General features: G+C 40.1%; 1 protein-coding gene across 2 annotated transcripts in view; it reads left to right on the top strand.

Annotated features, from left to right (window-relative positions):
• Positions 1 to 6,704: 6,704 nt before the first annotated feature.
• The window catches only part of rxfp1 (relaxin family peptide receptor 1), a 159,923-nt gene continuing 151,937 nt past the window's right edge, over positions 6,705 to 14,690 (top strand). For both annotated transcript variants that reach the window (XM_024262584.2, XM_036213852.1), the window contains exon 1: positions 6,705 to 6,881. In XM_024262584.2, coding sequence (XP_024118352.1) covers positions 6,839 to 6,881 — 43 coding nt within the window. In that variant the 5' untranslated portion in view covers positions 6,705 to 6,838. The remainder of the gene's footprint in view (positions 6,882 to 14,690) is intronic.

The following is a 14,690-nucleotide window of genomic DNA, read 5'->3' on the forward strand; positions in this document are numbered from 1 at the left end:
CAGTTTGAGCCATTTTCACCTCCCTAAACCTTACACATGCTCAGTCACTGCAGGCTGTTTCATCTGAGAACAGACAGCCTCCAGACCCAAACATCGTGAACGTCAGCGTTGATCAGTGCAACACAAAGCAGAAAGACTGTGACGGAGCTGCGACAGGCATTAGTCAATACCTGTGATGACTTTCATCCAGTTGTCACTGATCACATTATCTGATGTGGCAGCCAGCTGGAGTCCTGTCAGAGCTCATTTCATTGGAGGTCTAAATAGTATTTTAGGACGAGATAATTTTTTTTCTTCCATCTAACTCATCTTCTTTACCCATGTTCCTCTGTAGTTATTGTTCCACTCAAGTCCATCTTTACCAGATGACGATGACTTCTCTTCTCGGTACACCCTCACATTCAAGTCCAAGGCAAGTTACTTTGCTGGGTCTATTTTTACCTCAGACCACACATCTGTCCAAGTCCACAATGCACTTTCTGTTTTTGTCTCTTGACCACGCTCCAGCCAAATAAAGTCAGAGTTGGCTCTGCTCATGTCTTTGGCCACAGCCCCGCATACAATTACAGGTCTTCAAAGACTCTTCTTATTCCATTCCTGAAACTCCCCTCTCAACTTAAAATTCTCTGATCATCTAACCAAGTGTAGGAATACCCGTAACTCTCCAGCCCTCCTCATTTCCATCTGAAATGACCAAAGTTGGGTGTATTGTCCCATTTTTAACAGGAGAAGCAGGATCTGAAACATAGTATATACATTTTTTTTCCCTTTCGCCGCAGCATTAAAAGGATTTTTGACTATTCCTGACGCTCATGACTGGACTTGGTTTTTCTTGCCAATTTTAGGGGAGCTGGTCAGTGAATGAGTGAGTTAAAGAAGTCTGAACTTTGGATGTCCCGAGTAAAAATTTGCTACCAGTATATAAAATGTATTGTACCAAAGATCAAATCATCACCACCATCAAGGATGAATTAGTGGCTCTGGATCTCCGCCCTTCTTCCAACAGCCAGCACAACAAGTGTCTCGCAAAAAAAAAACAAGATACTAAACAAGATACTAACAAGATACTAAATCATGTTCATTTGTTTTTCATGCCTTACACACACAAAGAATCAATTTCTCCAAATACGTCAGTCCATTTCACCCTCCCTATTTTCCCAAGCCATAAAAAACCCCTCACATCATTCTTGTGAGTGCTGACATTACTGAAGATATTCTAATGCAAATAGGCAACCATTGTGAAGATTTACACTTTGACATATTAAAGACACATTGGAGATATTTCAGCGACTGTATTTTCTACTGCGTACAATGCAGTACATGTATGGTAAGTATGCGTGTCTGTTTCGCGGCCATATCTCGGCTGTTGCACTACCAGTCCACTGCTAAAAGCATCGGGAATACAGGGATGACATTTTTTCTGTGCTCTAGCCAGGATATTACCGTGAAAGCCAGTGGGACCAGCTCTTTAACAACGACTCGATTCAAACCATAATTTATGATTGCTGATTGAATTCATAGTCGATGTTTGTTCATTCTGAGCGATCTGACTGGATCTGATTCTGTGACTTAAGATCAATCCAGAACATTTTGTTCCGAAACTTCCACCAGTGTGACTCAGTGATAAATACCTGGTACTGAACAGTGCAGCTGAAGTCTTCCAGATTCTTGTATTTCTTTAAGATTATCAAATGTAAATTAAATATGTATACAAACAAAAAAATAAACAAGAATGAATGTTAAATTCATTCACCTTTTAGTTTGATAAAGTTCAGCCCACTGTTGATTTTCCACACCAGAATCATCCAAAGGGAACTTTATTAGAACATTTTGACACACTGTGTGGTCACATGGCTTTGTAAATTCAGTTTTTCAACACATTGGACTGGGAAGTGGTTGATCAGTTTGTGCTGCATCACATGTGTGTTGTCTGGTACTTGGTTGCGTTTATATTATAGTAAAATAAACCTACAAGGTTTTAATCCAAATGCTACTGTTCTGTATGTATGTTACGGCCACAGCCGTATTTGGCTTTGGTTTTTCTTCTGGTCTGTGTATTTTTGTCAGAGTGGGACTTTGTGTTTGGTGGAGCTTTGTTTGTGTGTTTTTCTGTCTTTATTTGTTTCAGGTGTGGTGCTGGAGGGTATAGCTCCCCATTGGTCCAAGCTTCAGGAGTGAGCCTTCAAAAACACCATGTGGACCTCCAACCCACGAGAAGAGAGCTGGGCTGCAAACAGTCTCCATTGCAGCTTGGTGCGCTTCTCCACCTGTTTTAATTTGTGTGCATTTTATAGTTTCTTTGTGGTTGTGTTTAGTCCTACTCTGTTCTTTGGGTTTATGTGAGTTAGTTTTGTCAGGTGAAGCTGTAGGGGTGAACTGCCATTTTCTTTAGTAAATGTTTTCTCCTGTTTCTGTTACTCCAGGGAGGTTAGTGTTTGTCATTCTTTTACTGTTTCTTTTGCAGGTACGCTCCCTGGGTTGAGTTAGTTGGGGTTTTGTTTGTTATTTTGGCCTTGGTTCACCCTGAAGCCTTTTGCTTCACTTTTAGTTATTGTTTGGTTATTTTGTCATGTAAATAAATATTAAGTTTTTATGGAGACATTTGTTTTGTTATACATTCCTTATTTAATTTACCTTCATGTTGGGCCCTAGACAAATTGGATTGTAACAATGTATTATAATGGATTTATTTCAAATTTTATATTCGGTATAGTTTGATTCAATTTGATTAACAACTTGCCTCAGACAGGACATTTTAGGGGAGATTTTTTTTTGTATTTTATTTTTTTTTAATTTAAATGTTTATGCCACAAATGTACTTAATGTGCAACTCAGTTTAAAATGTGACCAACAATGGAATGAGATTTTTGCAGAAGTCAGACAGTCCTGATTGTTGTAAATGTTGAAGATTAAAAAAAAAAAAAGATCACATGATAAATGGAGTAAACGTGTGTAGTGCTTTTCTACCTTCCTTGAAGCCCCAAAGCGATTTACATTGAGTCCCATTCAAACAAGGGTGGCTCCGCCACTGAACACTTGCGCCAACCCACCACCAGTGGCAATGTGGAGTTCAATATTAAAAACACTATTGGCTCTATCTTGAAGAATGTTGTGCATAATTACCATGTGCTTTTGCATAATATATATTTTTACATACTTGAGAAGCATCCCCAAAGACAACACTTTTGCAGTTTCTCTCTTCAACAAAACACAGCAAAATACATGTGTGCTGGCACGTCCCCTTCAGTGACTATCTGCACATAGTTCTCTAAATAAGTGTGGCCAGTGCTGAACATTTTTCTTGGCTGCATGGATTAGGGTTAGGGTTAGGTTCATACATGTGACCAACAACATTTAGCTTTGAATGCACTTAAAATATGTGTGGGCAATGCAGCAGAGTATATCCTCAGACAGATTTCCATCAGTTTTTGTGCTGGTCACAGGGAAATACATGCAAATGATAACAGCTTATCAAATCCCATAACTGAGCATCACTGTCATGCTAAAAAGTTATATCCATTTTTGATCTGCAGTCCATGACGTGACCACTAGATGGACTGTGAACATACAGAAATGAATTATTTAACATGATTTAAGCACATTTGAGTCATTAAGCCTTCAGTAATAACAGAACACATATTTTTTCTGTTTTTGTGTTTTGGTTACATCATGGCTGACTTTCTAATATCATCATCATGTAATTCATTTACTGTAGTTTTATTACTGACACCTGTTTTTTCAATTGGTATGTTTGTGAAAAACAAAACAGAAAATTAGAAAAAATAAACATTACTTATTTAACCTTTGTTTGTTTATTGTTTATTTTTTAAATAGCAATCAGTTTCAGTCTGGAGACACATAAAAAAATATGTAATTCTTGAAAGCCAAAACAACATCCCTTGCTTGAGTTGGTTGCATTCATTCTCATTTCATTAGAAATTCACCTCTGAGTTGTGGGTGGGACTGCTGGCGTGAAGTAACCTCTTTCCCTTACTTTTGCTGAAAGCTCTCTGTTTACACTCTCCTGCTGCCTTACACCCTCTCATACCCTGAATCTAACAGTACCAGTGCAACAAAAAGAAGACCGATATTGGAGCTACAGTTTTATGCCAGATTCCAGCTCAGACAAAACAAAGACGTTCATGGATCTGTTTGTCGAGCAGGAACCTTGTGGCCCTCTCAGTGTATTGTCTATGTCACAAATACAATCTTTTTCCAACAGCATTTCTCTCATCTGTCCCTGATTCACTACAATTTAACTAAAGAAAAACTCAGAAATGCAATTATAATCTTACATTTTTTATATGTCCTCGTCATAAAAAATGCTACGAGAACAAGTTAAAAATGCCAAAAACACATTTTTTAAAAATGTTTTATTTAACCCAATTGAACAGTTTTGTGATTAAAAAAAACAAACAAACATGCATAACCCCCCAATGGGGATTGAACCAGCAACATCCTAATTGTTGGGTTAGGATCTCTATCTGCTTGGCCATCTAGTGTCTGAGGAAAAGTCTATGAGCTCAGAGTTCCTTTTAACACTGACAGTCTCCATGGTGAAAACCTTTGGGGAGTGTTGGAGGATTTAAAGGTACCCAAACCCTAAATCTACTTTTTTTGGCTCTTTACATTTATAAATGGGACTTTAAAAGTACTGCCTTTTGGTTTTTGACGAATTTAAATAAACTTGTTTTTAATTTATCAAATTAGTCTAAAACTCCATTTGTGCTGCCATCTACAGTTTCAAAAAAGCTAATGCAGTTGGATTTTCTTATGTAGGACATACAGAAATCAACCACAAAAATCTGGCTAGCTCCCTCATTTCTTAACCCATTTCCACAAAACATAGCTCAAATTAAAGCTTAGAAAATCATTGATGTCGTGCTATATTTACGTTTTTATTATCTCTAAAAACAAATCTGTAAATAGTGCAAGAACTGCGCTTTCTAGTGCTACAGGTAACACACTGCTGTCAAATGAACAGATTTTTCCTTTGTGCAAGAATCTAATCAACTGAGCTTGTAAATGCTGATTACCTAAGCCCAGAAAGGAGGAGGATTGATTGATGAAGTTCAATAGTATGACTGGCTTATAAACTTGACAAAGGGAAGTAACAAAGCTAATTTTCTATATTTAATCAGAGTGGGTCTTTAAATGTTTTTTAGACTTCATAGCAAGGAGGTTCCAGCAGCTGAAGAAAGAACATGACCTTCATTTGTACTTACCGCTGGTACATCATTTGCTTAGTGTCACCAATAATTAATGACTTTTACTGTTACCAATCTGGTTCGGCAACAGGTTTTAAAAATATCAAATCTCAAATCAGCCTAGCTGCTAAACATGAAAAGATCCAGCAGCTTTGCACAAAAGTTGTTTTTAACATCTTGGACCCACACACACACACACACAGAGTAGGGAATATCAAACCCCTTTATCTTTTATTCAGTCCAAGACCAGAAGAATAAAAGTTCTGTTTAATTTCCTGAGTGAACTGCTTTTATTGAGCGAGTTTATCTGAAGTCAGTGGATACAAGAACTATATTTCACACTAAGTGTTGCCAGCAGCAAACATGAAGGCAAAAATGTTGACAGAAAGAAAAAAAAAAGTCTTCTTTGGTGTCTTGACATACCTTTTTAAGGAACAGAAGTCAAATATCTTTGATGATTCACAATGGCCTCTAAGTTGCTCCACTACAGGTTATGACAATGATGTAACAAACATCTCTGGTCTTCAAACTTACACTAAATAGGCCTTTCTTCAACTTCAGTGCATTAAATGAAGTCTCTCAACACCAATTTAAACTTCAAATGAAATGCAGGCTGCCCCCCCCCCCCCTCAACCTCATTGGAGGTCAGGGTTGTGCATCCTCAATGCTTGCATGTTTATGTTGCCCTGCATGAATATTGAATGATAAACAGCCTATTCTGTCACTTCTACTTCCTAATGCTTTCCCTGACAACACTTTAAAATATTAGTTTAATGATTTGGGAGCTTTTCATTTATGACATGCTTCAAATCTATATCATAAAATGATACCCTTTTGTTAGATTTTGATGTTCAGACGTCCAAAGTTTTTTTCTCATTTCCCACGTGTCTGCAAGCCTGAAAGCAGCTGCAGAACGTGCGCTGCTGAACCGTGACACTGGAGATGATCACGGAGCTGAAGGCGTGGGGGGAGGGGTGCTCTGTCAGATCTTATAAATTACAGTTTTGTCATTAGGAGCTGGCCTAATTAAAAACCCAGTGTTAATCATACTTCCAGTTCTACACCCTGATGCATTCTGAAAGGTGAAGCTCTAAAGCAGATTTCCGAGGGGCTGAAAGCTGAAATCAGCAGGCGGAGGATGAGGAGGGAGGATGAAGACAAAGATGACACATGAAGTCCAAGTGACAGCGCTGTCTTGGTGTTTGGAGCTTTCTTTTCTTTTCTTGAAAACTAAAGCTGTCGCTGCAGGGGCTTTGAAGAGTGTCCACACTTCGCGCACGTGCATGTTCTCGTATCCAGGATACTTTTGCAGGCGCGCCCCCCCGCTGAGCCTGCGCTGAGCAGGTCACCCCTCTCTCTCCATGCGCGCTCACCTGTGCGTCAGAGCATGGCACTGTCTTCCCCCCTCCTCCTCCTCACGCGGCTGCAGAGCGAGCCGAGCCGTCGTAGCGCACGCGTGTCCTCACAGCTCACATCTTTACGCGCGCGTCCCCAGCGCAGTTGCTGCGGTTGAAACAGGACGAAACAGAAGAAACTTTGGCTGAGCAATTTCGGCGCAGCTCTGCAGGCGACAGTTCTGCAGTTTTCATTTCAACGCGCCCGGTTTTCAACCAACAACTTCAAGCGGAATCATGGAAGTTTACGTGGCTGTGATTTTCGCGTATGGAGTGTCGGGTGAGTTCAGTTCTATCTCTGTGTTCATATCTACGAGCGTTCATGCTCCGCTGTATGGAAAGTAGCAGCAGAGGAGGACTCCGCCTGACGGTCTCTGTCATCCCTACAAGGACTTCGTGCTCGTTAGTTCAAGCCGTTCTGCGTGCATGCATTTGCTTTGTGTCTCCATCCCATCTCTATGCACGTGCTCCTCTCTGCGCTCTCAGTCAGATCATCTCCAAAGATCACATCAATTACGCACCTGTTCCAGCTGAAAGCATCACGCGTCCCCTCTTGAAACCAATACAGGTCAAAGTTCTGTGGAGCCATAAACACAAGCACGACGACACTTTAAAAAAACAAAAATGCAGTCCAGTCTTGAAGTCTTGCCATGTCAAAGGCGCGTCAGCTCCTTCTTTGAGTTCTGACATAAAGCTGCTTCCTTCCAGCGCTGACGAGGCTGAGCTTTCACCACTGAAGCACCGATGGAGTGCTTTCTGCTTTTCATCTGTTACAGCCCGCATCAGCTTCTGTCAGGCTTCAGCAGATTTGAATGAAGACAAGGAGAAGCAGTGAGGGCAGAGGCCACTGTCCAGCCAAGCAAAACGTTCTTTCCTTTTGAACAGGTTCTGTTTTCATTTACACGTGTCGACGTGGGTTAGGGATTTATCAATGACTCATTTGCATTTAGACAGATCATTAAGTTAGTGGAAATGGCTCTGTTCATTTTTTTAGACACGATAAATCATCCGAGAGAAAAGTGTTAAACATCAGAATATGTGATTTCTCTTCATGTTTATTGGATGCCACGTAAATTTGGAGGGAGTTTTTACTGTAACTCACCAGCATGAAGAGTTATTTTACAGCTGTCACCTGATAAATAAAGGACAGCACGTAGTCTGACTTTATCCAACAAATTCTGATGTATTTGTGAGGAACCAGGTGAGAGTGCTAAATCATGAAATGTTAAAGATCTTCATGCTGTCGTGAAAAAAAGCAAAAGTAAACAAAGTCTCAGTTAATAAAAGTCACTTTTCAGAAGTTAGCGCACCAACAGCATCTGTTTTTATTGGGGAGGTTTAAAAAAAGAACGTCTTTCTTACCGCTCTCTCAATGAGTCCTGTTAAAGTTTGTCCTCACGTTTTGCCGTGTATATCACATCCCATCTGTATTTTACTTTCACCGTTACTTTCACCTGCTCTGCTGTTTTTCTGCGCGTCTTATTGCTGATCAGTCCCGATGTTTCTTTTTATCTGTTTTTAATCCCTTTCTGTCAGAGTATTCTTTTAGTTTAGTTTTTAGGATCCCACACTGAGTCTTTTCTTGTTCAAGTTTAGCTTCTACGATCCAATAATCACTCATCTCTCTCTTCTTGTATCTGAGTCCATGTCTGCTACTGCAGTACACGTTTTTATTCAGAGACTGTTTGATCAGTCTGATACGTCCTGGTGCCCTTTAACCTGAAGTATTTTTTCTTCTAAGACATGGTCAGAGGGTGTTTGGCTGAATTAGTTATTGCTTGAAGCTCCTAAGTATAACAGCACTATCTGCTGAAGGGATTTGCTTAAGATTGTTTAAGCAGGCCATTGGAACTCAAAATTGTAAAATCAACCCAGTCTGTTTTCATATTGCCAATGACTTTAGTTTGTCCATCTTGTTTTGGTAAGTCAGATAAATCTTTGAATGAGTTGGGTGAGGAGGCTGAGCTGGCTTTTTAGCTAATCATGTTGTCTTTCTCTTTAATTTGGGCCCACTTGGAAAAAAAATGCAATGAGGCATGTGCACAAAATGTCCTCTCATTAGCTTATCTGCTCCCGTTGGTATTCTCAAGGGGGAAAGTAGGGCTGGGTGATATGGAATTTTTTATATCTTGATATCATTTTTCTTTCATATTGCGCGATAACGATGTATGTCACAATATAAATCAAATTACTGTTTGTCAAATTTGTCAATATCCTGTGAATAAGATAGGAACTAAAAGCAAATTCTCTGAATTTCTTCTCGCAGTTCAGACAGTTGCTGCTGAGCAGGTCAGAACTTTGTTGTTTTTGCTGCAATTATCGTTTATTTCAGTCTGAGGTTGAGCATGCTCGGTGGCACTGCTTCAGGTGATAAAAAGGTTGGTGGTGTTTCCAGGTTTTGAAGGAACGTGCCTTCTGCACAATTTTCAGTGAACATTACTGTTTTTTGCCAGGTCTTGAAGAACTGGAACTGTAACACCTCCACAGACGGGTTGTAATTTAATTTTTGAGTCACGTAGAAAAAAAAAATCTACCGGTCAAATATATTTTTCCCAGCCAAATTAATGCACAGCTATATCATATATATGTATATATAAGAAAGAAAATTAATTGAAATGTAATTTATAAGTAGTATGAACACGTCTTTATTGTCATCTAACTGTAAACTCAAATGCAGACATGCTTGGAACACAAGGACAGATTTGCATGAGATTTCCTAATGCTGTCTCCAGGTGATCAGATTTCATATTAATTTATGAGAAAAAACAGCCTGAAAATAATGTTTTGGATTATTGTTATTGTAAACCATTGGCCTTGTAGCTAATCCTTTAAGGGGCAAGGCAAGTTTATTTGTATAGCACACTTCATGTACACAGACAATTCAAAGTGCTTTACATAAAACATTAAAAGAAACAATCAAAAGAAATAGTAAAATTGTGATCATTAAAATAAATTAAAAGAAAGTAAAAAGATTTTAATTTAAAACAAGCATAGACGTAAACTTTTGAATACATATTCATCAAATGCAGCTGAGAACAGGTGAGTCTTTAACCTGGATTTAAATCACTGAGTGTTTCAGCAGATCTAAGCGTTAAACACAACATCTGCAGGTTACAGAGTTTGGTGTTAAGACCTTCTAAGTAATGTTACAGACGCGGCTAAACACAGTGGATTCAATTCTATTTTTTTGAAAATCAATTTTTATTAATGTTATATGAATTCATTCTGTATTTATTTTTCTCATCTTAAAGGCTGATCCGTGAAAATACCGTCCAATGTTAAGAAGATTCGTGGAGCGCTAGCATTTTAGCAATAGCGTCTAACAACAGCGCTGTCTCCAAATCAACACTTTTTTCATCTCTCTGTTGCTGCTTTAAGTGAAGCAGCTTTATCCTCCGGTTCTGACGGGATTCCGTTTAAAATCAGACTCATTTCCAATCAAGAAAAGTTCTATCGCGATAAATATCATTATGGTTTTATCACCCAGCCCCAGAGTTCAAAAATATGTAATTCAGTAAAAGTACTAATACTTGAGTACAAGTGAACCCATTGGTATCAATAGATTCTCCAGAGCGTTCAAATCACTTGACCAATTTTTGGCCGTATAAAAGACAACCTGAACGTTAATCTCAACTGTTTTTTAACCTAATGGAGCTTCAAACTGTATGCCAGAAATGGTTGTACTTGTAATGTATTTGTTTTACCCACCAGGCTTATGATAAATCATTAATGGTTATATTTTTGATGCGTTTACCAGTACGTGATGCACATTTTGCTTGAGGAAGTAACTTAATGCCAGCAGCAGTTGCAAGGAAAAAGTCTGAAATTACCTTTTAACCTATTGAGTAAAAAAGTTAAGGTATCATATACATTAATATATTTTCTGTAGCAGCTGCTAGAGACTGGCACCAATTGCAGACTTTGTGCGATGAGGAATGCTGGAGAGGGAAGTTTATCCAGCGGAGATGTTTAAGATGCACACAAGCTCACAAGGACTTGTTGATGGGGGTGGTGTGTCAACTTTGTGGCGTTCCTCAGAGCAGGAGACCTGATCACAGTCCGTTGCCCATCATCACAGATACTGACAAGAACTCCAAGCAAATGGAGATTCAAATGCTGCTTTCAGGTGGACAAAATCAGAAAGGACACGGAAGTGTCAGGTCTATGGCCCTGTGTGTTCACAAATTGTTTTTTTCGAATAGCTCATCATCTGGCCAAATAGTTTGAAAAATGCCAAAACATTCCTGCATCTTTATGCTGCAAAAGAGGGCTCAAACTCAATCTACCATGGGGTCAGTGAAGGCAGAGCCTGGCTGAGGCCGTGCCGCAACCTCAGGGCAAAATTTAATTTTAAAACAAAATAAGATTAACTGTTGTAAACAAGTTGTGTATAACTTCCTCAGATACATTCCTTCTTTGGTAGTAAATTTGTAGGACTATGTACTGTACTATTAACTGCTTTCTGTACAAAATTACTAATAAAACTCAATCAATTGACAAATAGATAAGCAAATTCAAAATGAATAAGGAAATAAATCAGTAATAAATGTTAGTTTTCAGTTTATTCAGTCTTTTATATCTCCATTATTCAGATTTAGACATCCTTATTAATACAGCTCAATTAACATTGTAACAATTTAGCTGTTAAACACTAAATACGACTGACATTTTACAGTTCTTTAACCTCCTGTTCTGGGATTTATAGATGTTCAAGGTGGAGAGGAGCTTCTCGCACAAGTGTGTGCTCCCATTTTTGAATCTATGTTGAAATTTGTTTTTTAGTTTTCTCTTTAAATTTCCAAAACATTAAGGGAGAAACAAAATTCATTAATTGTTGTTTGATTTTGTCTTTCTTATTACTTTTGACACATTGTAACCATGGTCGCAAGTTATTTTAGAGTTGCCAGTCACCCACTCCAGTATTTTCATAGCTGAATTCAAATAGTGGTTAGTAAAAGACCAATTGTCACATAAACCTGGGATAAAAGAAAAACTGATGTTACATATTTACTCAGCTCATAAACTGATGGAAATTCATGTTGGCGACACATAATACGTGCAGAAGAGATGAACATTTTTCTGCATTGCCCATACATATTTTAAGTGCATCTAAGGCTGAATGTTGTTGGTGGTCAAACATATTTAATGTTAAAGTCCCATTAGTTGTCGCACACCTTCACTTTGTTACCAAAGGCATTGGCTCACCTGCTTTGACTCATATATGAACTGAGGTGCTGTCCCGTTCCTAACCCATGGAGTTCATCAGCTTCAACTCTTCTGGGAAGGCTGTCCACAAGGTTGAGGACTGTGTTTATAGGGTTTTTTAAACATTCTTCCAAAAGCGCAATGGAGGACTGATCCTCCATCAGATTTCCAGATGGAAAAGTGTGATTCCTCCCTCCAGAGAAGGCGTCTCCACTGCTCTAGAGTCCAGTGGCGGCGTGCTTTACATTTGCATTGCACTCAGTGATGTGCGTCTTGATGCAGCTGCTGCCATGGAAACCCATTCCATGAAGCTCTGTGTGTACTGTACTTGGGCTGATCTGAAGGACACGTGAAGGTTAGAGCTCTATAGCAATAGACTGCAGACAGTTGGTGACCTCTTTGTACTATCAGCTTCAGCATCCACTGACCTCTCTCCATCAGTTTACGTGGTCGACCACTGGGTGTCTGAGACGCTGTTGTTCCAAACTCTTCCATTCTGTTATGATAGAGCTGACAGTTGACTGTGGAAGATTTAGGAAATTTCATGACAGGATTTTTTACACAGGTGACATCCTTTTGACAGTTTCACATTGGAATTCACTGAGATCCTGAGTGGAACATTCTTTCACTAATGTTTGTAAAAACAGTCTGTATGTCTGAGTGCTGGATTTTATACACCTGTGGCCAGGCCAAGTGATCAGGAGACCTGATTCTGATCATCTGGATGGGTGAGTCAATACTTTTATAGTGTACGTGTCTGACATTTATTCTCCGCAGTTGACCATCCCCTGGGGGAGCACCCTCATTCTCACTCCAGGAGCAGGAAGAATTCAAGGACAAAATCATAAATGCCAACAAATGTTCAACAGTAAGACAACAGAACACATTGAGGAAAACCCAAACTTAAATCCAATTCCAGTCAGACAGGCAAAAGAATGAGTAACCCACAATGCCTTGCGCTGCCAGACCGACAGCCTGAGACCATCACTACAATATGAATGAATTACAGTTTGTTTCATTGCTTTGATGAAATTAAAGAAATGCAATAAAGAAATCCGATTTTTGATGTCAATTTATTTTGAGGATTTGAAAAAAATCACAAAAATCTAACGTGCACCTTCAAGGTGCTCCCACACTGGCCGCGTCGGCGCGCAATCAAGTGCACACTTTCAATGAATAGTCGGTATAAACGCGTGCACACCAGAATTCCTGGCCTCCAAGTCTGGAAGGAGGATGAATGCGCTTGATACCCAGGTTTTAAGTCAGACATTTAAAAGGACAGAGTTGTGAAAACAAAAGTCTTCAGAAAGATTTGGGGGATTCTCCCTGTTGTAGATGCAGATGAGCGCTAATGAACAGTAAAAATACAATCGAAGAAGAATCTCCTCCTGCCACGCACCGCACACGGCCGGTGTGTGAGCACCTGCACATCGGCCGCGTGCGGGTGCGTTCAAGAACGCGGGTTTATGAACGCACGCTCAGCAGGTGGTATCCACACCGGAGCAGCGCGGTCACGCACGCAGTGGCGGGAGGAGATTCTTCTTCTATTCTTCTTCTACTGTTCATTAGCGCTCATCTCATCTTGGAGTCATATTAACCTGACCGGACACAAACCGTAATGATTCATTTCTCCTTCGTGATCACGTTTGGCACTTCTATCTTTTGAAGCAGACTCCGCCCACAAGCAGCTCCCAAATCCGGCTCCTTGATTGGTCACAGCTTTGATCTGATCTTGAACCGGATTGAAGACTCAGCGCGCGCTCAATGCGTGCCGACTTAAAAACCCGCGTAGCAACGTGATCTCACGTGCGCTCCAGACGCATGGGCCAGGAATTCTGGTGTGCGCATGTTTGCATTGACTTTTCATTGAGGGTGAGTGCTTGATTGCGTGCTGACTCAGCCGGCGTGGAAGCACCTACACTCATCTCACAACAACTGGAAAACGTAAAGGATGTTTGTGTCATGTTTGTCCTCCTACAGAAACCATATTCAAACAAAAAATATATTTCCCTCCAACATTTTTTTTTTCATTTTCAAACATTTCTGAAAAAGCACCAATGAGCCACTCGGCAGCGCTTAAAGAGCCGCATGCGGCTCCGGAGCCGCAGGTTGCCGACCCCCGCCCTAACCATAATCTTAACCTTTCCTCCAGATCCGCGATCCAAGAAAATAATTCAGCACTGGCTGCACGTTTTTAGAAAGTTACGTGCAAATAGTCTTGGCCCCAACAGCCATCAATCTGAGCAACTCTGGGGGTTTTATGATAAATTTCAGACCAAACATTTCCATTCATTATAATCCAATTCAGTCCAGATCATTTTTAAGAACGCCAAATAGTTTTAACTGTGCTTTTACAGATCCTAATGAAGAGTTTTATATGTGATCCCACTGCTGAGCAAGCAAAGGGTACGCAAACCATTCAATCAGTAAAACAGGACAAAACCTCCAGCATCATCAACGCAGGAAACCATCACTCTCTAACAATGTAGGTCTAAGACGGGGGTCGGCAACCTGCGGCTCGAGCCGCATGCCGCTCTTTAAGCACCCCCTTGCGGCTCAGTGGCGCTTTTTCAAAAATGTTTGGAATTAATAATATATGTTGGAAGGAAATCTATTGTAGCGATTTGGGTGGGAGCAGAACCAAGCAGATAACTGGCAGGTTTGAATTCAGTAATCACTTGTGTCCCATACATTGCACGACCCCAAGTGATTGGAGGAAATAGCGTACACGCAGGCCATGTAAATCAAATGGTGTCATCATTGTGACCACCAGCCATTTCACAGCACAGAACCACGGAACAGCCGACACTGTGAGGAGCCTGACTCATACACACACCACTCTCACTCATGGTGCCGGTAAAACACTCAAGTCCCATAATGCAAC

This window comes from Oryzias melastigma, linkage group LG10 (assembly GCF_002922805.2).
Source record: "Oryzias melastigma strain HK-1 linkage group LG10, ASM292280v2, whole genome shotgun sequence".
Classification (NCBI taxonomy): domain Eukaryota; kingdom Metazoa; phylum Chordata; class Actinopteri; order Beloniformes; family Adrianichthyidae; genus Oryzias; species Oryzias melastigma.